A 25941-nucleotide genomic window follows, 5' to 3' on the forward strand; every position below is an offset into this window, starting at 1 on the left:
CTGTGTGAGTGAATCAAAGGCTTAAGTACTGTGTAAATCAATGATTTTAGACAGGAGACTTTTAGGGCACCAGGCACTCTTCTTTTTAATACGAAGTTGTATTTCTTGTGGCTTCCATACCTCATCTCCAGCAGCCCCAGGAGTCTGGCTGGTTACTTGTTTGCAAAAGCCTAAGTTTTTTTATTTACTTTGTGTAGAAGAGCAGTATCAAACCCAAAGAAGTCCTGGTCACCAATTGATGTTTCCAGGAATGCCGCTTACAGAATAAAGCACTGCTGGAAGAGAACTCTAGTATGCTGAAACAGTAAATTAGCCATGAAATGTGCCAGGTTACCCATGTTCATGGTGGAAATCCAGTGCTGAATTTTAGCATAGTCATTTCCCCCCCCCTTCCCAGCTTTTGGATTCTGGTCCAAATCTCATTGGAAGCTCCTGGGAAGTCTTTTCATTGATTGATTGGCCAAGCTCGTGGCATGGCATTTGTTTTTAGCATATCACACATATTCAGTGGTGATTCTCTTTGGAGAAAGAACCTGGGTGCACTTCAGCATCTCATATTTGATCCTCAGAATGAGAAGCATCTGTTTTCCCTTTGGCTCCCCAGAGTGGCTCCATGGCTCTGGATGTATTAAGTCTTGCCTGGTTTGTGGTGGTGGGTAATCAGTGCACAGCTCAGTGGAATTTGATATGAATTTGATTTCCCTCTTGGACTAAATCTGAAATCCTTAAAAAATACTAGGGTGGTGGGTGGTGGTGGTGAGAGAAAACTAAGAAAAGAGTAATTTACTCCATTAAACTTCAAATACTTCCCAAATGTGAGGCAGGTGACACTGGAAAACTTGCTCTTCTTACAAATGTGAAATAGAAACAAGTGCTGCATCTCAGCATGAACTAAAAGCTTTATAATGAACTATTCTTTCAAGTATTTTTCCCCCATGGAGAAGATTTTCACTAGGTGTAGGGAGCAAAGCAACCACAGACAGCACTCACATGTTTACCTGATCATTGAAAAATTAAGAACTAAATTAGGTATTTAAATGATCAAAACCAAATAATTTCATGAATATACCATCCAGGAAACAACTGTGGTGAGGAATCATGGGATAATATCTCTAGACAGCTCTCTCCTCATCTTTCTTCTGCTTTATTATTTTAAATTCATGTGTGTGTAATCTGTGTCTCCAGTGTATTTGGTTATCACTCATTACATTTGCTGCCTGCTGGCTAAAAAAAAAAGAACTAATATCCTGGCACTAGAACAATAAAGACACATAATGTCTGATAGAAAATTATTAGTGCTGGTCATTGACTGTGATTAATGATCTTAGTTTTATTATACAGTGCAACTGTCAATTAAAAAACCTTGTGATTTGTATATATAAACACTGTCTATATGTATATGTATGCAGACATACATATATTTGCAAAAGGAACTAAAAGAAAGATTTTCTAAAGGCACAGAAAGCTGTAAGATGACACTTCCAAAAGAACTCTAGAAACTGGGCTCTGCCAGAAACTGAGCTGTGACTGTCACAATGTGGCTTGCTTGGCAAGTTAAAAATCATGAGTTTATTTCAGTGCATAGTTGGAAGTTGAGATCTTCTGAAAAGCTGATGCCAGTTCTGAGTTTTGATTCTTTTGTTGCTTTTTTTCTTTTTAATTTAATAGGGCTTTACCTAGCAATGCCTAATTATCTTTTTAAAATAGAAATTAACAAGAGTGGGGAAAAGAGCAAAGGTGGAAACTTTCAGCATTCATTCTTAGTGAAAATTGAAACATGGCCAGATTGGCCTGAGAAAATGCCCATCATAGAGAAGCTTGATGCTTGATGGAACATTCCCATGTACTGAGAAATCTTGGAGAGGAAGACAGTCTACAGGAAGTTACAAAACTCTTCAGAATCCAGGGCCTGTTTAGATCCTCTGAAACCCTTTGTATAGTTGGAAATCTTTTGTTTTACTGCTCTATTCAAGAGCAATTTTTCATGAGGTCTCAGTTAAGATATTTTCAGAGGAAGGACCAGCTGAGAAGCTCAGCAAATAGGAGTTAGGCCAGGCCATGGAAGAGGTAATGTGTCTGCAGACATGTATGAATAAGGAAAACTGTTTCCCATGATAGATACCACTTGAAAAAAGTGCATTTAGTGAATACTTTTCAGCACCTGACCTCTGGCCTGTGCAATCAGGTTTGGCATCTGTCATATGAACTACATCTGCTTTTTCAAGTGGAGATGCTATAGGTTACTTGAGAGAGAATTTTTTGCATTCTCTGAAGTCTGGATCACTGGGCATGATACTTGTTACACCTTCCATGCTTTCCCTTAGATGCTGTTATAATTTGGGAGTTCTTCTCACATGCAGTTGTCCACTCCATGCTCTAAACTCTGTTCTTCCACACAGCATCATCTGGGGGAAGCACATTCCCCCAGAGGAAGGAATGGATGAAGGAGGGGTATGAATGTGAGAAAACACTTGCTTCTATTAGTTTTTAATTTGTCTTTTCTAGTGTAGGGCTGACATAGTACCACCCTCTGTTGAAATAAAATAGCAATAGCACTGAAAAGAAAATGTATCTCGTAACGTCATATTTCTTGTATATGCTGCAATCCACTGACTTCTGTAAAGAGGAAAATCTCTCCTGATGGATACTTCAGTTCTTTTATCAGCAGTGTAGAGTTGTAGGAGTGCACTTGCTCTGTATCCCTCTGGTCTGTGGGCTCCCATCCACAGCCAGCAGCAGAGCTGTGTAAGGATAGGTAAATGGAGCTGGCACCTTTTGAAAAGTGCAGTTTGGAGGGAAAAATTATGATGGAAAATCCCTCATTTTTCTGTGATAAAACCTTTGTTATTCAGGAAATCAGTGTCTGAGACTGTCTTGGTCTGCACAGCCTAGTTAGTCCTGGGAGTGTTTTTACTGTGTTTTAAAAGCCTTAAGCAATGTGGCTTTGTAAATCAAACTGAAGCAAGTAATGAGCTGTGTGTTGCAGGTTGAATGAATCAACCCTGGAGAACAACCACCACTTGGAGAACGATGCTTTTTCGGACAAGTCTGAGAGAGACAACGCAGAGGAGTCAGAGAATGAAGCACAGGAGAACAGCCGCAAGACTAATGAAAGTGAGAGTGATCAGTCAGAAATCCAGGGAGAGCTCTCTCCAGGGAGGAAGGGGACCACTTATATTGAACAAGTCTATGAAGAATTTGGGGAGGTAAGAAAACAAAAATCTTGATTGCTGCCTGTTCTTGTTAAAATGTATCTGTTTATAATATTTGTCCTTCAGCCTTTTAGCTGTATGGCAGGTAACAGCCAACTTTATGAGTTCTGGTGTTTAACAGAAAAAGCAAAGCACAGTTTTCTGCTAAATTACATGGTGTTATGTGCTTTAATAATTCTGCATTATGAACAGCAGCTCTGCTACTGTGCTTTGGTGTGTTTCCAGCATGAGCGATTGCTTTAACCAGTTATTGCATTAAAGATCTGCACAGCATTGGCACATTCATGGAGCCAGCAGGAGGGGGGATTATTATCCTGGGCATGTGTCCTGGCCAATTAGGGCACTCAGTCCTTGTGTGATACAAAATATGACACTTGCCTTTTTTTATTATGCATGGAACATCCTATTTTTTGTGTCTGAATGGAGCATTTGAGCCACTTGATTGCTAAATGCCAGTTGCTTATATGAAAGCCATTTCTCATGACATTTAACAGCAGGAGGATGCATTTCTGTTCCACATAAGAGCCTTGCTAGCTGATGTCACTGTGACACCTCTGAGGAAGGCAGTGGTAGAGAGCTGGGGCAGCCAAGTGTGCTGTGTGAGAATCTGTCTGAGCAGGCAGCAGAGGAGCTCTGCTCTGAGCCCTTGGTTGCCTGCTGCTTTGAACAAGGAAGCTGAGGTCCTGTTGGTGCATCAAAGAAACACACTGCTGGGAAGCTGGGTTTTTCTTAGAGTCACAGAATTGTAGAACAATTTACATTGGAAAAGATCCTTAAGACCAAGTCCAGTTATTAACTCAGCACTGCCAAGTCCACTGCTAAACCATGTCCCTTAGCACCACATCTACATGGCTTTTAAGTGCCTCCAGGGATGGTGGCTCCATCACCATCTGTTCCAGGCCTGTTCCAATGCTAGACAATCCTTTTAGTGAAAAAGTTTTGCTAATATCCAATCTAAAGTTGCCCTGACATAGCTTGAGGCCACATCTTCTCCTATCACTTGTTACCTCGAGAAGACACCAACACTCACCTCTCAGCAACCTCCTTTCAGGTAGTTCTAGAGAGTGATAAAATCTTCCCTCAGCCTTGTTTTCTTCGGGCTAAACCACCCAAGTTCCCTCAGCTGCTCCTTACAGAACTCGTGCTCCAGACCCTTCACCAGCCTCTTACACTTTTCTTTCAATGTTCTCCTGAAAGTGTAATAGTAATATTGACAAAAAATATATAGTCAAATATATCCTAATTACACCTAGCTTCTCTTCAGTGCGTTTTTTTCCCCTCAAATCCTCTTGCAGACAAATAGCAACAGGGTTCAAACAGGAAATTTTGAATAGCGATGAGTAACTACACAGCAGCAAAATGAAAGCAAACAATTTCTGTCAGCTGCTTATTCTAAAATGACCTTTCTTCACATGACAAACTGCCCTAGAAGTGGTGGTAGTGCAGGCTGATATTTTAGTGTTTGAACAAATATTACATGCTACACTGATGTGTATATGTGGGTGTGTGAGAGAAAGAGAGAGATCTCTGCAGTTTTACATTAAAATAAGAAAAAAATGCAATACAAACCAAGTGGAAAAGATTGCATTTCTGTTGGAGAGTGACTTTGTGTGGCATTAAATAAGTCTCTCTGTAGTGTGTCTGCTCAGGCACAGGTAGCATCCAGCGGGCTTCCAAAAAGAATTGCCATGTGGCCTTGGCCCATGAGTGTTTTGTAAGATTTCTTCAGGAGGTGGGGCTGTCATCACCTGGGCCATGCAGGTAGGACTGGTTTTTGAGTCTGAACTCACTGATGAAAGGAATGTAGAGAAAAATGGGTTTTGTGCAATGATGTAACTCCCCTGGGTGGAGATGTAGCAAGGTAAACATGTGCCAGAAGTCAGGTCAGTCATCATCTTAAACTGGAACTGCCCTCAGCCTGTGTGTGCAGTTCGGGTGTGGCAGCACAAAGGTCACAGGCTGGCACTGTTGCATTTTCAGCTTGGCTGTGAGGCTCATTTTAAAGGTGTGCACGTGGGTAGGTGCCTCATTAGACTCTTGAAAGGTGTTTGTGCATTTTGCAGTTTTGACTTGTTTGCAGATGGAATGTGAAGGGCAGAGACAGGTGTCAGAAGAACTTTGAGATTGCAAAAGTTGGTCTAGAACACAATATAGGCACTTTGATAGGTAGATTGATAGCAGAAAAAAACCCCCATTTTTTCCAGGCTTGTAGTTTAAACAAGTTCTAAAAAGGGTTATTATTTGAGGTTGTTCACATCTTCCTATACCTTTTTCTCTTTCTATTTATGTCCATCTTGTGTGCAGTGATTCATTGTAAGTAACACTTTGTCCAGCAATTTCAACATGGCATTAATTTATATTGGCAGTAGATGCACACTTGAGAACCTGGATAAATAATGAGAGTTCTGACAGACCTCTGCATTGTGAGCCCTAGGTGATGCTGTGGTATTCCATTTCTCCTTGGAGGTGCAAGGTGTGCATTGCATCAGACTGTCAAAAGAAGAAGTGTACAAAAATTGAAAAGCAGCAGAGTTGTAGAGCTTTGCTGTTCCTCAGTTTGAAATTCCCTCAGCCTGCAAGCCCTGTAGGACTGGTGAACTTGCTGTGACTGTAGGGCTGATTGGGAGGCAACATGGAGGCAATGCTCAGGTGGTGAAAAAGAATGTTTATTGATTTATACCACCTGAAACTCCTGTTGTGCTGTGCTATCCCCTCTCCCAAACCAAAGTCCATTCCAAAAGTAAATCTGTGCCCTTTTTCTCATAGAAATCTCTTGCCTAAAATCAGTAGAAAGCTCAAGTATTCTCTTTCACTGTTAAATTATGATGCCTAGGGTTCACTAAAATGGAATTTTGTTTGAAAATTTAATTTACCTTCTCTAGTGGTGTGAAAGGCATGTTGCACATCTCATAGACCCATTGAATGCATAGGAACTACACAGGACTGAAAGCACAGCATAACCCCTGGCTTTTTTTACCTTCACTTCTGCTGCAAAGGGCTCTAAGCAGCACTGGCAGGTGCTGGAGTTTTTGTGCCTCTCACCTGGTAGTGGGGCCCTTGCCATATTGACAGTTTGCCTTGTCTGGAAGTTACAGGACTGCTTATTTTCTCTGTTGATTACTTGTTTACTGCCTACATTTTTCTACATCTATCCTAGTGAATCCTATAATCTCTTGTTTATGGAGAATGGGACTGAGCTGCCTCTGTGCATCCCCCAGGCCGCAGGGATGCTGTGACAGCTCTGGGCATGTCCACCCCTCCTGAGGGCCTGCAGTGCAGAGTGCCCTTGGCTAATGGTGCTCCATGCTGGCCCCTGGCAGCCCTGGGGGAGGCAGTGCCTCAGGATGGAGCACAGCAGAGCTGTGCTCCCTGCCTCGTGCCAGCCTTCCCAGGCACCCAGGGCTTTCTGCTCCACTCACGTGATTGCTTTGGGGGCTCATTTCTACTGAGGCATGGCTGATGTCTCTCTGCAGTGGTGTAGGTGAGCAGTCACCCTTGTGCCAGGGCCTGGTGTGCGTGGCTCAGCTTGGACCCTGGAGAAATGTACCCACAGGGAATGGTTTTTCTGTGCCTGCCCTGAAGTTCCCTTTGCCTCTGCAGACAGGGGAGTCATCTCAGACAGAAACTGTCTCTGAGGAGAACAAGAGTCTGATGTGGATCCTGCTGAAGCAGCTGCGGCCTGGCATGGACCTGTCGCGGGTGGTGCTGCCCACCTTCATCCTGGAGCCGCGCTCCTTCCTGAACAAGCTCTCCGACTACTACTACCATGCTGACCTGCTCTCCCAGTAAGCAGCACAGGCTGGGCCTGACCTGGGCACTTCTCCTGTACTTGGGAACATGTCTCTGTGTGTGCCAGAAAGCTCCCAGATAGTACTGAGGTCACTGGCTTCAGCACAGATCAAGCCAGGCACCAGCTCAGTGACTTTTTATAGATAAAAAAATGCTGCCAGTGAGGGACAAGGAGGGAAAAGTTAAACACCAGACAAACCCACCTTTGCATATGGATGTGTTTGGCACTGTTGGCTGGAGCTGGTGGGAATTCAGCCGATGCCTTGGAGTTTTGCACAACAGAGCTGTGCCGCCTCCTGGTGTGCTCGTGTACATACACGAATGGGGGGATAGGATGGAGCAACCAAAATTGTCAAGCACTTCTGTTCCCCGAAGCAATATAATTATCATGGTTAAAAAATAAATAAGAAACATCTTTTAAAACCATTGATGATAGAGGCCTGCTGGGAGCAACACAGTAGAAAATAGGAAATGTTCTGCTTCCAGATAGGACCTGCCTTCTAAATGAGATATACTTAGTGGACTATAAAACCAAGATGTGCAATATTCTAATAGCAGCACTAGTTACTCATTTTTATTCCACTTTCTCTGGGTAATTACAGAATCATGGTATTTTCAAGCCTTGTTTGTGGTATATGTACCATCTGAAGTTAAAGAAATAGTTCTCCTCAGTGCTGATATGTAAGAAGACTTCAAGAGGTTTGGAGGTTTTGATTAAAAATTGTTTAATTTGTGGTTCGGGTGATCCTTCTAAATGAATTTTGCAATAATTTACCCAAGCTGATTTTTAAATCTGACTGAATGGTTGGAAATACCAGGAATGTCTTTGGTTTGGTTTACTTCCTGCTTCATCTTTGAGCATTGTTTGGAGGTGCTGGCTGAGATGACTTTTCGGAGTCCCTTCCAACCTGAAGTATTGTATGAAATCTCAAAGTACTGGTAGAGCTCATGGAGCACATCAGCTTTAAAAATCTTTTATGAAAGAGGAAAGCAAAGAAAAAGAGACAAAAAAAGCCAGTTTTTGATCTTGATGGGATAGGTTTACTTTTATGACTCACACTGTTCTGCTAGCTGTGACTCAGTGCTAGTGTAAGTGGAAGGACATTAACCTACTCCAATATCCAATCAAACCTGATACACTCCAGAAATTTTATTGGTCTGTTTGCAGAAATGTGGGACAAGTGGTGCCACTTTTTAATAATTGTGTTGTATGACATACATTACTAAAAAATAGATATTTCTGCTGGGAGATACCTTTTTCATTGGCAGCAGAACAGAAGTTACTTCTCTTTAGTTGTGGGGAAATAGATTTAAATTGATGTTATTATACTGTAAGAAGCTAATGGTATGTGTGACCAGTATAAAGAACATTTTATGTTCTATTCCATTCTGCAGGGCTGTCCTTGAGGATGATCCATACACCCGGATGAAGCAAGTTCTGAGGTGGTATCTGTCTGGCTTCTATAAGAAGCCAAAGGTAAAATGAGATATGAAATTGGGGTTGTAATGGGCATTGAAACCTTCTGCTGTGGTTTTATTTAATTTCTCTGTTGCCTCTCTTTTGAGACTTTACCTCTTTTACTGCTCAGAAGACTTTGACCATTACTTTTAAAACTGGGGTTGCATTTGGTTTCTGAGTAGACAGTGAATGCAAAATAGTGACAATCAACCCCAGAGCCTTTGCACTGCACAGTTAGAAAGTAAAACTAGTAATCAACAAGTAACATGCCCTGGGATGCAAGGTTTTCCCCTTTGCTGAAAGCAGGTCTTCTTTTCTCTTTTCTGGCCAATTAGTACCACTGTGCCATGTTCCCGCATCAGTGTGCCCTTGCAGTGTATAGTAGCAACAATAATAAAGTTTGATCATCTTTGATTGGGCAGTATTAAATATTAAAATGGTGAGAATAACAGATTAATCCATGGCTGGGATGAAGAGATTAGATTAGATAGATATGTAACTAGTTCTTCAGTTTTTATTCTTGTGATTGACTTTGTGTAAAGCATCCAAGAAAAAAATTACTGTGTTGTTTTGTGGCCATCTGTAGCATTGGATTGCAAATCTTCATTTGTAGCAGGTTTTGATTACTTGGTTTTTCAGGGAATAAAAAAGCCATACAACCCTATTCTGGGAGAGACATTTCGCTGCTGTTGGTTTCACCCCCAGACGAACAGTCACACATTTTACATAGCAGAACAGGTGAGTTATTGTTTGGATGCTCAACTGTTGCCACCACCAACCTGCTTGCACCTCCATGCACAGAAACACACTACTCCTCTCACCCTAGGAGCTCTGTGTAAACAGGCAGAGCAGAACCTGGGGTAAACTGGCAGCTGATCTTTTTCCTTTGCAGATTTACAGAAATTATGTGAGGCTTGGTAGGCACTCAAGACCATAACAGCAGGTCTTCCATATATAACATCAGCTTCTTCAATGGGATTCTACCCTACTGTTTTCTTATTGTTAATAAAATGGGGGTTGTATTGCCTCTGTCAAAAGGGGCATAAAACACACAACCAAATCCTTCCATCTTTTTATTTCTAAACTTTTTATTATTATTTTAATAGGAGTAAATTGAGGACTTGTCTCTATGTCTTTGTGATTAAATGAAGGGCAGAGCTCATAAGTTAACTGGCCTAACAAAGTGTAGTTTGAGATTTATCATATTAATAAAGGAATCTGAGAACTGTGTGGTCTTTGGTAAAGAGACTCCCCAGTTTCACACGCATTTTTCCCCTATTTGATTAGATAATTTTAGCTTTGTTAAAATTTTTATTTCAATCACTGCATGCATTTCACGGAGGTTATTCAAATGCTGCACTGAGGTTCTGCACTGTTCATTTATTGTCTTGAAAACCTTACACTTTACCTATTGCCTGAAAGTCATCTTATGTGCACAAGTTCAAGAAAATACAGGGTGGGGGAGAAGGATTAGATGTATAATGCTCTCATACATAATAATGGTGTCATGTACTGTGTTCCCCCTTTATTTTGCACCCTCCCTCTGCTTGGCCTGTGCACACTGCTCTAAATGACCCCTGCCTGCTTTTGTCCTAGGTGTCCCATCACCCACCAGTGTCAGCTTTTCACGTCAGCAATAGGAAGGATGGATTCTGCATTTCTGGCAGCATTCTAGCTAGGTCCAAGTTTTATGGTAAGGCATTAAGTCTAGGCCTCCTCCAGGTAATGTTGTGGCATCAGTTTTGGTTTGTTTTTCCATCATCCCTGAGTGTATTGAGAGTTAAGAACTAAGAAATGGTTGACAATTCTATCACCAGGATAGCCTAAGTCCTTGACTTGGCTCTCCTTCCCCATTTCCACCATTTCAGTGTGACACCACTCTGATGTTAAAAGAAATAAAAAACAGAGAGAAAGATTGAGAGCTTTAAAAATCTCTTTTTCAGAAGGCAAAGGCTGACAATAATAGATGGGATTGTCAGTATGCACTTGGTATGTGCTCATCGATGAGTTACATTTCAGCTCTCTGGCACTCAGGCAACAAACACAAAATTCTCTGAATAGATTTGAACCTTTATCTGGCTCCCAGAGTCCTGTGGGGTTGAAGCCCAGACCTTCAAAATGTCCTCCAGTCATTTAATATCAATGGAAACAGCACAGCTCCAGGCTCTGAAACACTGTTCCTGTTTGAAATCAGTTTTTTGTTTAGACAAACATTTCGTAATTACTGTCCTCTGCTGAGTGTGTTTGCCAAAACACTTTAAGATAGTCTTTGCTGTCCTTCTGGCAATTTCATTTTTTATTTGGGATCATCCCCTGTTGCAGCAGACCTCTCGTTGGGGTAGAAATGAGCCAAGACACTGACTCATCTTTGAAAATGTGAAAAGGGTCCTGGTTTATTCTTCTTTATAACTTAGCCATCCTGACTCTGACTGCAGCAAGTTCCTGCTGTTGGCTTCTCTGACAGACTGGTGGCTATTCCTGCTGCAACATGACTGCAAGTATTTCCTTGCTGCCTCTGACTGCAGGCTTTTACCGAGCTTGAATGTGACTGCAGTCTCCAACAGCAGCCTCTAACTCTGTCAGACCCAGACTGACCTCACATCAGATCTTTTGTAGCAGCAGCTCTCTTCCTTGTTTTGTTCTTCCTCAGGGCTCCTCTATCTCCTCAAGGTCTTCTTCCTCTAGGCCTTCTTCCTCAAGGATTCCCCCTGACGGGCCAACTCAGTTCTTTCTTCACACTTAGCTTTGTTAGTCACAGCTACAACTCATTAAGGGCAAGGCTGTTCTTCTTTGGTAATTAGTACAACTTTTGTTCTTCTTTGGTAATTAGTTAAACTTTGGTAATTTGTACAACATTAGTACAACTTATTAGGGCAAGGTTACTTGTAGTCCCTTCTTCTACACCTACAATCCACAATCAGAAAAATTGTGAGAACTGGAGGACCTAAGAAAGTTCTAAGCTCCCACTAATGACCTGTTAAATCTGCTGCTCTTTCTCCAAGAGGGGCTAAATGCCAGAGCAAGTAAGAGCTGCAGTTTGTTAGAACTGCCTGCCTCCAGCTGTGCATGATTTGCAGGGTCCTAAATTTTGAGAATTTCATCTCTTCTTTCACTAGTGACCTGCATTTGAATGGAAATGCTTTTTCTAAAGTAGGAGGAGAGGCAAAGTATAACATGACTTTTTAATGTGTGTTTTTTTAAATTCTAGGCAACTCACTTTCTGCATTGTTGGATGGGAAAGCAAAGCTTATGTTTCTAAGCAGAGGGGAAGAGTATATAATCACTATGCCATATGCCCACTGTAAAGGTAAGGTATGACTCTTCAAATAGGAAGCAGAGTCACAAAATGGTGTCTTGCTGACTAGCTTTGCACTGGCTCTCCCCTCTCAAGCAGCTGACAGCGCAGGGCCTGGTAACTCCAGAGAGCCCCCCATGAGTCACAGCACTCAGCAGACCTTCAGTAATCCTCACTGAAGTCTTTCTGGTTTACCTGTGCACAGCCCAGGAGAGAATTAGGCCCATCAATGTTAGCTTTCACACTATGCAGAAACAGAAAAATACTGCATATATGCACTGTAGATAAAATGAAAAGAACAAGACTACATTTCTGAGCTTCTTAAGAGAAAAAGTTTTTATTATGTTAACACTGAAATTGCTTGATATATTTTCTAGCTTTTTGAGGATAAAGGAAATTCCTGAGTTCTCTTGCTATTTGTTTGTTACTCTAATCATTGTACTTCTCAGAGTATGAACTGCCTCAGTGAGGCTTGCTGCTGCTGCTGGTGAGGCTTTGCTCATAGAGCCAGTGTGTGCTGAGCCTGGGGCATGGCTGCTCATTCACTGCTCCTCAGGAAGCTCTGTCTGCATCATTTTCACTGCAGAGTAAAAATCAGCAATCAAATCCAATTTTGGTTGAGTATTTTTTAATTTGGCACACTGACTTCTAAGTTTATATTTAGAAGGGCCTGGGTACCTGAAAACAATAACCTCATAATATCATGATCTCTGTGAAGTATTCCTTTCCATAAATCATCTTCTTACCAATTTTTCTTTTTCTGCAAAAGACCTTCAGCAAATGGTAAACATGTGTCAAAAGTTCCCTCATGACCTCTAGTCTCCCAGATTCCATTACAGCTTCTCTCTTCTTCAATCACCCTGAGAGAACTGACTGGGTCTGTTTAAGCACAGGTATGAATGAGGTTGCTGGGCACAACTTCCTTTATTTTTTCTGTCTCACTTTCAGCTTGTCACAGGTGCACCTGTGAGTCAGGCTATTTTCTAGCTGGTGTTAGAAATGGGGAATATGGACTCGGGGAGATTCTTCATGCTTATCGTAAACAGCCATTTCCTAGAAACTCCAGTTCTGTCTTTTCAAAACTTTAAGCCAAGTGATGAATTTCACAGTGTGTCAGCAAGAGCCAGGTTTACTTGAGAAAGCAGGTTGCTTCCACTGAGGCCTCTCTTAAGCCTCTTTTTTTTTCCTTTCAGGACTTTTATATGGTACTATGACAATGGAGCTTGGAGGGAAAGTTACCATTGACTGTGAGAAAACCAACCACAGGGCAGAACTGGAATTCAAGCTAAAGGTAAGATACCTTAAAAATGGCCCCATTTTGAGTGCGTCTCAGGCTTGCCCCTGTGCCCAGGCAGAGATTGATAATTGATAATTGATAATGTGAGCACCAGAGTGGGACCTGCCTGGAGAGAAGGTGTCACCCTGCTGCTGGTTTTGCCTTGTGCAACTCAAACTGACCCCAGGAAGCCTTAGTTTTACATGACTTTTTCTGGCTACTGGCTTTTGTTCTGAAAGTTTCGCAATTTACAGTGTGGCTTCCGTTTTAGCAGGAATGATTAGTTTTGCTTGCAAAATCTAGTGAATGTACAAACTCACTAGAACTCTTGCTCCTGTACTTCCCTGACATTTGCACATACTTGTCTTTAAAGCCTATTTTTCCAATAGATCTGGTGTACTGGGTTGAGGACATATTTCCCTGACTTGGGTGTCATCTCAAACTTACAAACACTTTAGAGCCTAAGGTGCTTCTTTTCTGGCTTGAAAACAGTGTGATTCGTCCAAACATGTCTCTGAAAAGTCCTGATGATGTAATTACATGCTCTGCTTTGAGCATTTCCTAGCTGTCTATTTTAGTAGACTTGTGAGAAGTTGCAGGTAAACCCCTTAACTTTGTTCTTAATTTGAATATGTACCAGAGATTGGTGTTTAAGATACATGTGATTATTATATCCATGGGTGTTGTGTGAAATTTGGGTTTATTTTGTTATTTAACACACACACACACACACACACACACAAAAGCTTGCACAAATGTTTTCAGAAAGTGCTTGCTAAAATGTCTGAAGAGGTGTATTCTGTGCATGGAAGAGCAGCTCACACTGTCACTGGCATTTCCTGTGTTTGGCAGCTAGGAGATGGTGGAGTTTTCCATTGTTCTGGGATTTATTTATTTATTTTCCTTGACTCTGGAAATACCCTTTTTCTTTGGTTTGTTGTTTTTTTTTTGCTGTTCAGAGCTTCTTCACGCTGGAGACTTGACACACATGATGTCAGCAGCAGTGCCACACTGCTGTTGCTGTCCCATAAGCAGGAAGAGTCCCCACTAGTGCTGCTCCTTTTCTTTGGACAAGGGTGCAAAGGCTGTGATTCTGTACAGTGGGAAAGAGTTGTCCATGTACACTTATCCTGATGTCTGGCTGACAATAAATAAGTATATTTCCAATAAAGATGAGACCTTGCATTCCTGAGTGTTAATGCACCTCAAGGCTTATCTCCCTACCTGCAACTGCAGTGGTATTACAAACAAAAGGAAGGGGGCACAATGTGAGACAGTCAAAATCCATGTTAGAATTCATTCTGCCTTTCCCCAGAAATACTATAAGTCAGCCAGTTGCACTTTCCTTCCCTCCTGTTGCATCTCTCTGTTGGCTCCCTTCCAGTCCTCACTAGACTGAACACGTTTGCTGTTTCTCTTCTCCCCTGACAGCCCTTCTTCGGTGGCAGCACGAGCATTAATCAGATCTCGGGGAAGATTAAATGTGGAGAAGAAGTGCTGGCGAGTCTCACTGGACACTGGGTAACATTTGATATTCAAAGTTGCTGGCAGGTTAGGAGCCTGTGGCTGCAGGGTTCCCAGGGAGGGCTGGCAGCCCTTGGCAGGCTCCCTGCACTGGAATGGGCACTGGGAGGGCCCTGTCCTGCCTGTTCCCCCCAGCCCCAGGGCATGCTGGTGAGCACAGCCTCGGCCACACCTCTGAAGGTACCTGTGGAGCTCATTTACGCTTCAGTAGTCCCATCCATCTGCAGTGAAAGGAGCGCTGCACTCCCAGAGCCTGAGGAAGCTGGCAACAGTAGGGGGGTTCCTCACCAAAAGCAATGGGTCTGTATTTAGGGTCTGAGGCTTAGGGCAAGCATCATGGCAGGACATAATGTGTATGAGGTGTGATTGTAAAGACCTTGAGGCTGCCTTTTGTCTGGAGTGTTCAGTACTTCCACAGTTAGGCAGGGATTCAGGGAAGAACTTAGAGGGGTTTGAATTCATTATTTTCACAGCAAACCTTTATGTAGAATACAATTACTACCCTGTTCATCAGCTGAGGGACAGAGGCATCGATTTGGTGAGGATATTATCTCTATGGTCAGCTCAGAACAGCCAGCCGAGCACCCGGCACCTTTGTGCACTCAGTATACACAAGTGATTCACTCAGAGCCAGCCTCAAGCCAAAATCCAGCAAGAATAAAGTTGCATAGTGAATGATGTAGTCTAATTTTGATTGGAACTCCTGGTACCTAAAACAAAAGCAGTGACCCTTGGCTTTGGCCTGGACATCTGGGTATTTCTCTGAGCAACATTTGAGCATCTAGATCATCATTGCAGTTGGTCTGTGCTCCCTTGCCAGTCTGTAGAAATTGACATTTCTGAGACAAGATTTGTCTCATCTAAAAGAGGTATTTAAAGAAAGCCAGGTGAATCGTGCCTGGATACCCTTACTATAGTGAGGTCCTAACCACAGTGTAGCCTTTGGTACTGGACTGGACTTGTCCTGTCAGGTAATCTGTCTTTTTACATAAAAAGCTAATGACCATTTTGAAATTGGGAGATTTTCCCATTCTAAGCATGCACAAGGGATTTGCTCCATTCTGAGCTCCCTGTCCTGCAGGATGAGCCCTGTCAGTGGTGAGTTGTGCTGGGCTGTGGAGTACCCTTGTCTGCAGTGGGTCCTGCCAACACCACCTGTGAGAGCCCATCATCCAGGGGCTCTCCTGAGCCACAAGGTTGAGTGCTGCTCAGCTCTCAGCCTTCTGCTTTTACCCTCCTCCCTTGATCTTTGTCCTGGGTGTTAGTGGTGCACAAACTGCAGTGATGTATACAAGAAGTTAAATGGCTTTGGAGTGGTGGCTCTGTGAGGTGCTGCTTGCAGCAGTGTGCTGTGAACAGAGGAGCTGCTGTGCAGTGGGGTAAGGATGGTGTTGGTTCTCCTCCTTCCCCACTGGGAGTACTGGCCTGCTCTCCTGGCTTTTCTGACAGAAATCCTTACACCTGAATTGTCCTTGCCTTGGGACCTGCAGACTCACCTGAACAAAGAAGGGAAGTAAATCCCAATGCTGCTCAGTCCTAGGGTCACAGCAGCAGCTGAGTGCTTGTATATATGCTTGTTAGAGATGCACGTAGTGGTGCTTGATAATGCCTGCCTACCTCATGCTTTCCACACTGGAGGTCTCTTGGGGACCTGGGATCAGACCTGGAACTAGCATATGGAACATGGGAGAGGGAGTGCTGAGAGAGACTTTGGAAAAGAGAGCCGGGGATCGTTTTTATATGTGCTGGGTGGGAGGTGGGAGGAACAGTGGTGAAAGAGTAGTATCTTAGGGTTTCTGTGGGCATTCAGGTCTGGGGACAAGACTTAATAGAAGGAACCAGGTCCCTTTCTACTCTGATTAATGGTAAATGCAGCCACTGTTTCTGGCAATGCCTTGCCTCATTCATTTTAGAAACTTTCCAGAAGTGTTCGGTGAGATTTTATGGGACAGAGGAGGAAAGAAGCCTCCTAACCAACAGGTATCCCTTATCATCATCCAGGAGCAGCTTCAATTTGTCAGGATTAATTTCTGCCTTTGTTTTCTGATTGTCATGGATTCATTTGCTTTTCCTTCTCAGGATGGAGAAGTGCATATAAACGAGCTGAAAAATGGGAGCACAGAAACGTTCTGGAACCCGACGAGCGAAGTGCGCAGGCAGAGGCTGAAGCGCCACATTGTGCTGTTTGAGGAGCAGACAGACTTTGAGTCAGAGAGGTGGGGAGCTCGGGGAGCATCTCACTGCTGCCTCTGTCATCAGCAGGACTCCTCCAATTCCTCAGCACAGTCCTGGAAAGGCAGTGACCTGCTTTGTTGGCACATGTTACCCAGCCATTTACCTGTTTCTTTCCAGACTATTGACTCTGGAGTATTTCCATGAAGTACAGCTCTAAAATCAAACTGGGCTGAGAAATAGCAGAGGCTACATTTTATCTGCTTAAAATAACAATTCTGCCTGGACTCCAAAGATTTCTGTAACTGCTGGAGCATTTTATAAAAGGGCAGGATGTCATCCTGAGGTTGGATACCTTGTTAAGAAGGGTTATTTCAACCACAAGCTCTTAAAGTACATGTAGGAATTGTGGGAAGTCCTGGCATCCACAGAGCAGTACTTTGAACCACATAACAGGATTTTATGAATGAACGTAATTAAACAGATGTTTAACCCTGCCTCATAATCTCAGCTGAGATCTCCAATGCAGTCTGCACCAGGCTTTGTAGGATGATCTAGGTTACATAAAACAGGCACATAACTTAGTGTCGAGTTTGACCCTGACTGGATGCCAGTACCCAAGAAAATCACTCACTCACTCTTTTCTGCTGCTGGACAGAGGAGAGAAAAATTAATGAAGGGTTCATGAGTTAAGGACGGTGAGAAAATAATTGTCAGTTACCATTGAGGGCAAAACAGGCTCGAGAATAAAATAAATTTATTGCTAAAAAAATCCAACCAGGATAATGAGAAGTAAAATAAGCCCCTGAAACCACCTTCCCCCCACCCCTCCCTCCTTCACAGCTCTACCTCCTCTCCCAGTAGTACAAGGAAAGACAGGAAGGTGGGGGTTTCAGTCAGTTTGTCACCCATGGCTTCTCCTGTTGCTCAGGGAGAGGAGTCCTTTACTGCTGCACTGTGGAGTCCCTTCTACAGGATACAGTTCTCCATTAACTTCTCCAACATGGCTCCATCTCAGGAGCAGCAGCTCCTTACAAACTGCTGCAGTGCGAGTCCATCCTGCTGCAGCATGCATCACTCTTCCTCAGGGTCCTTCATGGACAGGCTGCTCCACAGGCTGCAGAGGAATCTGGCAGGAGGAGGCACCTGGAGCACCTCCTTCTGCTCCTTCTGCACTGACCTTGGTGTCTGCAGGACTGTTCCTCTCACACGTCCTCACCCCACTCTTCTCCAGTCACAATTAAAACTGTGCCACAACCTTTCTTGTGATTTTTTCCTCAGTAGGTCATGACAGAGGCATTACCCCCACCCCAATCTTGGCCAGCACCATGTCCATATTTGGAGCCATCAGGATTCTGCCAGATGTTGTGGAAGCTTCTGGAGCTTTCCACAGAAGCCTCCTCTGTAGCACCCCTGTTGCCAAAAACCCGGCCATGCAAACCCAATACACTTAGAAAATGGAAGAAGTGAATAATGCGCACTGTACAGTTGTTGAGCAAGAGTTGAGCAGAGTTATGTGGGGCTGGCTGGCTTTAATCAAATTAGTTGTGCTTCCTCTCCACTACAGTCAGCCAGCACCAGGCAAAATCCCAAGCCAGCACATGCAGTTGCTGCCTGGCTCTGCATTATGTTGTGCACTTCTCTGTGGACATCTGATTTTGGTGTTGCATCACATCACCCTAAAAAGATTCCCCTTTTTATACGTAAAGAAAGGGATCGCATGAAAATGAAAACACACAAAAATTTAGTTTGGAAAGTGATGCCTCGGGTTTTAGCTTTTATATTTTTTCAGATCTGTACTGCTTTAGTACTTCTGAGCTTCACATTAGGGGATGGTGAGCTCTTTTCACAGAGTAGGTAGACAAAGCAATTCCTTCTCTATCTTGGGACCAGGGACAAATGATCCAAATTTCAGGCCCCAAAGCATAAACAACATGAACTGAAGAGAGGAAAATGAGAGAGATGGGACTTCAGAAGTTAAGTTATAATTGGACAATTAACTCCAATATGAAAATGGACCAGAACTTATAAAAGTGAGAGACCCCATGACCGGTCGTCCATTTTGCCATTTTGTGACCATTTTGCTTCATCTTTGGTGTAGCCCTGGCTGGGCTCTTGTGCTGCCCAAGGTGGATCCATTGAGGCCTTCTAATAAATCCCTACTTTATTCTTTAACTCCATCTAGGTCTCTGTTCTAGGTCAGCCTTCACAAGGCATCAACAGCAGTGGCCATTATGAGCAATAAAGTCTGTATTTGTATAAGTTACAAATGTGTTAACTCTGCAAAGCAGGGCAGATTGCAGTACATTTTTCTCTTAATCTTCAGAAGGAGATTCTTTAAAGGAGAATTTTGGTCTTGTGGGCAAAGAATCTCCAGTTCTCTGTTTACCAGAGTTTACGGCCAAAGCTGGCTCCCTTTGCTATATGAGAGATTAATAATGTTTCATGCATCCAAGAGAAGGAGGAATAAGGAAAAGTTACAAAGTTCCCTAACAGACATTCCACCAAACTCCTTATTATGCTGACAGTTGCATGAATAAATTGCCATCTAATCCAGGTTATATTCTGCCTAAATTGCTTAGTCTTCCCTGCAGTGCTGCAAATCACCTATTTTCACAATTGTTGTGGAATCTCTGAAGCTCATACTGTCATGCAGCTCACCGTGGAGGGTCTCATTGTCTGACATATGCAACTCTTGATGGAGTAATTTGCCCTTGTCAAACAATTTTGTGCTGTCCCTCTAAGGTTCAAAGAATTAGGGGACTCACTCTTTACACCACTACATTCTTTAGGAGAGGCTTTACACCACCAAAATATATTCTCAGGTTGTTATTTCACTCCTCCCTGCCCCATCCCCATCACTGAGTTTCCTTCCTTAGTTTCTGGGAGAAATTATTCATACACAGAGATAGGGGAGTGACTTATTAAAAATGAAAGGAAGGCATTGCTCTGCATCCAGTTACTTATCTAAGAAGCTGCATTTTTGGAAGTGCTGTGTTAATGTATGGTAATAGAAATACGATGAAAGCTTCAGGATCACTTTTAAATTAAGAGCTTCACAGCAAGCTCCAAATTAAATGCAGTAATGAATTCATCTTCTTAATGGTGGACGGGTGTTTTGTGGAGCTGGGAATAATGGAACATCTTGGATCTCCTGTACACATTCTAAACACTAAAGCATACAGTAATATTTTGGGAAGGCTAGTTGCTAGTCTCAGAAGTATTTCCAATCTGAAATTAAGATTAAAGTGCTCTGATTAGAAGAACTGTGGAGAGGCTGATCAGAGCTTGGCTATAGTAAAAAAAAGTAATTTTTCTCTGGTAGAAGGCAGATCCTCTCCCCAGGGCAGATGCTCAATGAGAACAACTCATATAATAGATCACTTAATCTTTGGCAGCTGCAAACAAGTGTTCATGATTACAGCTTGTAAGCATGAGGACATGCTTGTTGCTTGTGGATTGCATCAGCTTCCTACAGATCTGCTTTTAGTCCTGTATAGGAGATGCATGTGCAGCTACAAGATGTGCGCATAAGTTCATTTTCCAGTGCTTCTAAATTTTAAATATAAAGACTTGTTTTGGGTATAGACTTTGATGCAAAGGCTTCTAAACAGAAATGCCTGAAAGGATGAGGAACAGAACAGATTCTCCACCAATCACCTCTAAAGAGACCACAGATCCCAGTGAGTTGAACACAACTTTCTTATGACAGCAGCATAAGAATTCAATAACAGACAGCACTGAACAACTCAATTATTGTTGAAGGTGATGTTATCTAAGAGAAAGTTCCTTCAGCAGGTCACCCATACAGCATTCAGAATTGCCTTTCTCAGTTTCTTTAACTTACAAGCTAAAAACAGAGGCTGAGCAATCCTGGTACAGTTCTGCTGGTGTTTCAATACACCCAATAAGTTTCTGCTCCAAAGTTCCAGCTGGCAAAATACATTGCTGGTTCTAAGGTGGTTTCACTTCCTTCCTTGATTATTCCTAGGCTTTGGCAGCACGTTACCAGTGCAATAAACAAAGGTGACCAGCACAAGGCGACGCAGGAGAAGTTTGTGCTGGAGGAGGAGCAGAGGAACGCCGCCCGGGAGCGGAGGGAAAGCGGCGCGGAATGGAAACCGCTGCTGTTCCGGCACGATGCCAGCACCAACGAGTGGCGCTACAAATACGAGGAGTGAGTGCTGGGCTTGGGGTTCCCAACACATCTCACTGCCTGCTTCCCAGGGATGCAAGCAGGGCTACAGACCTGTCATTGGAGCCCTGCCATTCCCCAAAACTATGTCCAGAGCTTGCCCTTTCTGAGCTCCATGTCATCATTAGAATACATGTTCATGATACTAATTGGGAATGGCTGGAAATGAGGGCATGGCAATGGAAAATCCACTGTGTCATTGATGAAAATTCCTATTGCTGCAATGAAGGGCAGAGTCATTTAGCAGAGCTTTTCTGCACTGTTCAGAGCAGAGTTAACAACTGTGCTCTCCTCCCCTGGGCAACAAGGGCAAAGCCTCTGGAGACTGAACCCCCACACTCATTGCGAGGAGCTGTGAATGTGCCGGCAACTTTCTGTTAGTCCTGCCACTGCATCTGTAAAGTCTGGCTACTGTCAGGGATGATTGCCTGCCCTGATGCATGTGGAATTAGTGTATTGGGCTAATGTGGGATTCTTGCTTTTCTGATGAATTTTTCTCATTTGGTCTCAAAAGTCTAAGGCCTTGGGATCCTTTGAACGACATTGCCCAATTTGAGAAGGATGGAATACTTCAGACAATGGAAAGACACTTATCCACAAGGATGTCAAACCACAAAGCAACATGCATAAACAATCAAATTACACGGCACAAGGTAAAAAGCTTGTTCTGGGGATTATCATCTTCTTTATGATTGTTTAGGTACACAGCTCTTTTTCTACAGCATTTTCATGTAAAAGCACAGCATAAGCTGAAAGTTTTGTTTTGGGTAAATATAGCTTGTGACTATAGACCTGCAGTATTATACCATTATTAGCTCCCAGGAATTATAATTACTGATTGATTCATTCTATCAATTTTGGCATTTTTCTTCCACCCAATGCTAGTGACAGTGACTCTTACACTGAATTTTGCATATGACTGAGCTGAACTTTACTGTTCAGTGTTTCCAAAGCAGAAAACTTCCTGTAGGTTTTGGAGTACATAACTGAGACCCCCTGACTTCAGTTTCAGTCTCTGCCATGAGCCTTTATCATTCACTCTCTCAGACAAGACAAGAAACATCTTTCCATCCTTTCCCTAATACAGTGATAATACTCTCCTATTTCAGTGCTTCCATCTTTGGAGCAATACCTGTCATTCATAACACACTTTGCAAATGTAGAGCTGCTAAACTTGCTACGTATAACCCATATTACGCTGAAAAACTTGTATCTTGTTATCTACAGAGACTTTTCTTTTGTAATGCCCCACACTGGAATGTCTCTGATTCAGTGGGGAAGTTGGAGTTCATAACTGCTTTTCAGACCCTGTAGGGAGAAGTTTGAATTAATGTGTTTGGTTTACTCATCTGAGAGAGAGGGCAAAACTTCCCAAAGTGCATCAAGAAACTAGGCATAAAAATTCCATGATGTTTAGATCCTCTGTGCACCTTCTGAAAAATCATTGCTGGGAAAGTTGATTCTAATTTTTTTCTTCTTTTCAAGCTTTCTCTTACGTACCTGGCCAAGTTAGGTACATAATTCAACAAAGGAACTGTAAGGCTCATCTATAGTGTGTGTCAGTTAAAACTACAAGAAGAATAATTTGGATAGGTGTCTTAAGAATGTTGTCACTTGGGGAAATGCTCCTGTATGAAGCACATGTATAATATCCTTAAGTAGCTGCCAGAGTCCACTACTAGGAGTTGCTGAGAAAGCAATCAAACTTCACAATCTCACACTTATTTCCCAGCACCCCAAATTGTTTTGTTTAAAGCAATCACACACCTCTTCAATGTGATAGAGACTGAGTCACATCTAATCCCTGTTTTATCCAGAGGTCTGCCAAAGACTGCAGGCGCCGCAAAACCAGTGATCAGCCTTCCAACCACAGCCAGAACACAGAGAGCAGCTGTTCAACGCCAGAGTCAGTGCAGGAGCTCTCAGATGATGATGGCAAGTATCTGGGTGTCACTGGGTCAAGCTTTAATGTTCTTTCGTTGGTACTTTAATTCTTGAGCCAGCCCTGAGACATTTCCCAGCCCAGTTAATAGCATGGGCCAACAGCCCACAGGCAGCACAGGGAATGTTCTGCTTTTCTGTTCTCTGTGTGTGCTGTTTCTGCCTTACAACAAGGACTTCCCATCTCCTGGCAAAACTGGAAAAATACAGTGACATTCCAATCAACACACAGGAAACAGGCTGTGTTTCTCTCTCTTTTCTCTGCCTTTGTTAGAGGTGACCTTGAATGTTTGAGAGAGTGAGCAGGTGTGAGCACTCCTCTCTCCTCCCCTGAGCTGAGGAGCATTGTTTCCTTAGAGCTGACTGAGAAGCACCCTGACCCAGAGTCACAGGAATGACCTGGATCTTCTGCCTGGAAGATTCTGTTCCCTGTCTCCTCCCCATGTTTCCTCCTGAAAGTGTCCCCCCTAGCAGTGACAATTAGTTCACAGCCACCCACTTGCTGTGTTGTGTTTCCCTACCACCAGAATGGTGATGCAAAACATAATTGTCCTTCAATGCTTTGCCACAGGGTTTGAAAGCCTGTGCGCTCAGTGTGGGAAAGAAATGAACCACCTGAAGGAAATTCACTCAGCTGTCTTATCCGTACAGAAAGCCCAACAGGACATACACAGGTAACCATTCACTGTCATCAAACAATGATTTTAATGGGTTAAAAATAACTGTGTGGCATTTAACTCTTTACTGTGGTCTTTAGAATGTCTCTGTGAGCTGCAGTTCAAGTTGTTGCAGATAAACTAACCACTTATACCACAAAGACAAACCCAGACTCTGCTTGAAACCGTTAACTTCCCCTTAACAGTCTCTTTCGGAGCAAAAAGTATCACCCTCAGGATGTTACTCAGCTCAAGGTACTCCTGACTGAAAAGGACTGGGCCAGGCCCTGGCTAAAAATAAATCTCTGCCAAGCAGAATGTGTGGCCTTCTGATCCAGCATGTTAGGAACTTCCTCAGTTTGCAGGGTATGTGATCTGAAAAACTGGGCTCCATGGAGAAAAGCACTAATTTCCAGTTTTTTGTACAAATTGCTGGTTGCCATCTGAAGGAAACAGTAACCACATCTGCTGCTGACAGTGGGCTTTGCCCTGCAGACTCCTGTGGGGAGGAATTAACTGCTAGTTCAGCTCCAGGGAGCCCTGCTGATTCCTGTCTGTGTGAGGAGTATTATCCAGCCCTGCCAAGGCTTCAGTGAGGTGGGATCCCACGTGAAATCTACCCCTTCTGGATGCCAGAGTCATTGGTGATACGCTGTTAGCTTTGCTGCAGCTCCTGGGGGTGTCCAGGGCAGGTTTGGGAAGGTTAGGGCACAGGTTAAAACTCACAGGGCTATGAGTGAGTGCTGGATGAAGAGATTTCTTGGGGTTTGTGCCCTTCCCATGCCAACCAGCTGCAGCCAGAAACACTAATCTTCCTGTTAAAAAGGGAGGCAAAGTCTGGGGAGGCACACTGCTCTACCCCTGAGGGTGTCACCAAAGTGCAGGGTTCCCTCCTGGTGGGGAAGTTCGTGGTGTGCACACGTGTGTGAAGGCACACTTCTCTCCAACACACAAATAATCATGTTGCTTTCTTTTGCAGAAACCTCAGCGCTCTGAACAAAAAGTCCTTCCACAGGAAGGCCTCTTCGGAAAGCTTCCTCCTGGACTCTCGCTGTTGGTTTCTCCTCTGCATCTTTCTTACGTGTCAACTCTTCATCAATTATGTCTTCAAATAAAATCACTACATTTGGCAGCAATAATGATCACTGGCTGCAGGAGGGGGCCACTTGCGCAAGGAGCCCAGCGAGGCACCAAAGCACTTTAGAACCAACATGGCAGAGGAGGAAGGAAGTGGAAAAACGAGGTTAAAAGGGACCTAGGAAGCTGCAAAACTTTGTTCCTGCAGATTATGTAATTTTTTGCCTTTTACATGTACATCTTCAAGGACCTCTTAACCTGTATGGGCCTTAATGCTGAAGCCAAATGTAGCTTTAATTGTGCAATTTGTTTTCTATGTTTTGTCATTTTCTGATGCAATTAATAATTACCCAGCAGTATTGGTAACCCCAAAATGATAATCACCTCAACATTTTGGAAAAGTCATGGTGGCCTGGGTCATAGCTCCAGGAGTGAGGAAGAGCAGTTGGGGAGCTGTAAAGAACTGTCCACGGTGCCTGTCCGGCTGCCTTTAATTACAGGAGCGAGTTGATGTTGGTCCAAAAAATCCAGCCCTGGGATATTAAGTCATCTGTTTAGTCAGCCCATGCAGAATGGGACCTCAGGATGTGTTTTATTTTCCATTCCACAGAAACTGTAAATATACACAATTTCCTAGAGCCATTCTGCTTTAGGAAATGGGAAGTATCCAGTGAAAGCTCCTTGTCTGATTACGGAGCTGACTGGGTGTCCTGGGTCTGGCCCTTTGAGGGTGATGTCAGACACGCACGCCTGTTTGTAAAACCTGGTCACTTACTCTTCTTGTTATTATTTGCTATATGGCTGTTTTATAATATCACACACTAGCATTGTAGAGAGAAATCCACTGCCCCAGCATAGGTGAGGAGGATGGGAGCAATGTAGGTGTACGTGTGTTCGGTCTTAGGCACATTTATTGTCAAAGGTCAGGAAAGAGGGAGGGTTTTGCCACTGCATTGTTCAACCCTGTTAATAGTCTTCCTATTTTACACCATTTTTTAAAGATTTGCAATATTTTCTGTAGACTGCAGACAATACTAAGCCTTTCTTTTCTGGCCTGAAGTAGTTCCAAGTGGTAAGTACTGCTATATATACAGCCTTAAAATACTTAGTGGTGGTGCCAGTCTGGGCTATCTTTCAATGTAAATGTTTCCAAATTTTTAAGTACATTCCTTGTCATATTCCCCAGTTAGGGGAAACCTGTTTGTGCTTGATATGTTGAAATAAAACTACACACAACTTTCAGTGGCAGTCTATCTGACAAATTATTTTTGGGTTTGTGTTTGATAGTATTTTAAAAGTAAATTACTTTCTAGATGAAAATCTGCGGGAAATTGCCTCTAAGAAT

At 43.1% G+C, this 25941-nt stretch overlaps 1 protein-coding gene across 7 annotated transcripts in view; it reads left to right on the plus strand.

The window, feature by feature from the left end:
* Window positions 1-25830, plus strand: part of OSBPL5 (oxysterol binding protein like 5) — a 172816-nt gene extending 146986 nt beyond the window's left edge. For all 7 annotated transcript variants that reach the window (XM_058806208.1, XM_058806211.1, XM_058806209.1 and 4 more), the window contains 14 exons: window positions 2987-3206; window positions 6813-6997; window positions 8397-8478; window positions 9100-9198; window positions 10057-10153; window positions 11669-11767; window positions 12949-13046; window positions 14463-14552; window positions 16635-16771; window positions 20719-20904; window positions 21437-21575; window positions 22740-22857; window positions 23435-23537; window positions 24499-25830. In XM_058806208.1, coding sequence (XP_058662191.1) covers window positions 2987-3206; window positions 6813-6997; window positions 8397-8478; window positions 9100-9198; window positions 10057-10153; window positions 11669-11767; window positions 12949-13046; window positions 14463-14552; window positions 16635-16771; window positions 20719-20904; window positions 21437-21575; window positions 22740-22857; window positions 23435-23537; window positions 24499-24634 — 1789 coding nt within the window. In that variant the 3' untranslated portion in view covers window positions 24635-25830. The remainder of the gene's footprint in view (window positions 1-2986; window positions 3207-6812; window positions 6998-8396; window positions 8479-9099; window positions 9199-10056; window positions 10154-11668; window positions 11768-12948; window positions 13047-14462; window positions 14553-16634; window positions 16772-20718; window positions 20905-21436; window positions 21576-22739; window positions 22858-23434; window positions 23538-24498) is intronic.
* The last annotated feature ends 111 nt before the right edge of the window (window positions 25831-25941 follow it).

The sequence above is a fragment of the Ammospiza caudacuta genome, chromosome 6 (genome assembly GCF_027887145.1).
Source record: "Ammospiza caudacuta isolate bAmmCau1 chromosome 6, bAmmCau1.pri, whole genome shotgun sequence".
Classification (NCBI taxonomy): domain Eukaryota; kingdom Metazoa; phylum Chordata; class Aves; order Passeriformes; family Passerellidae; genus Ammospiza; species Ammospiza caudacuta.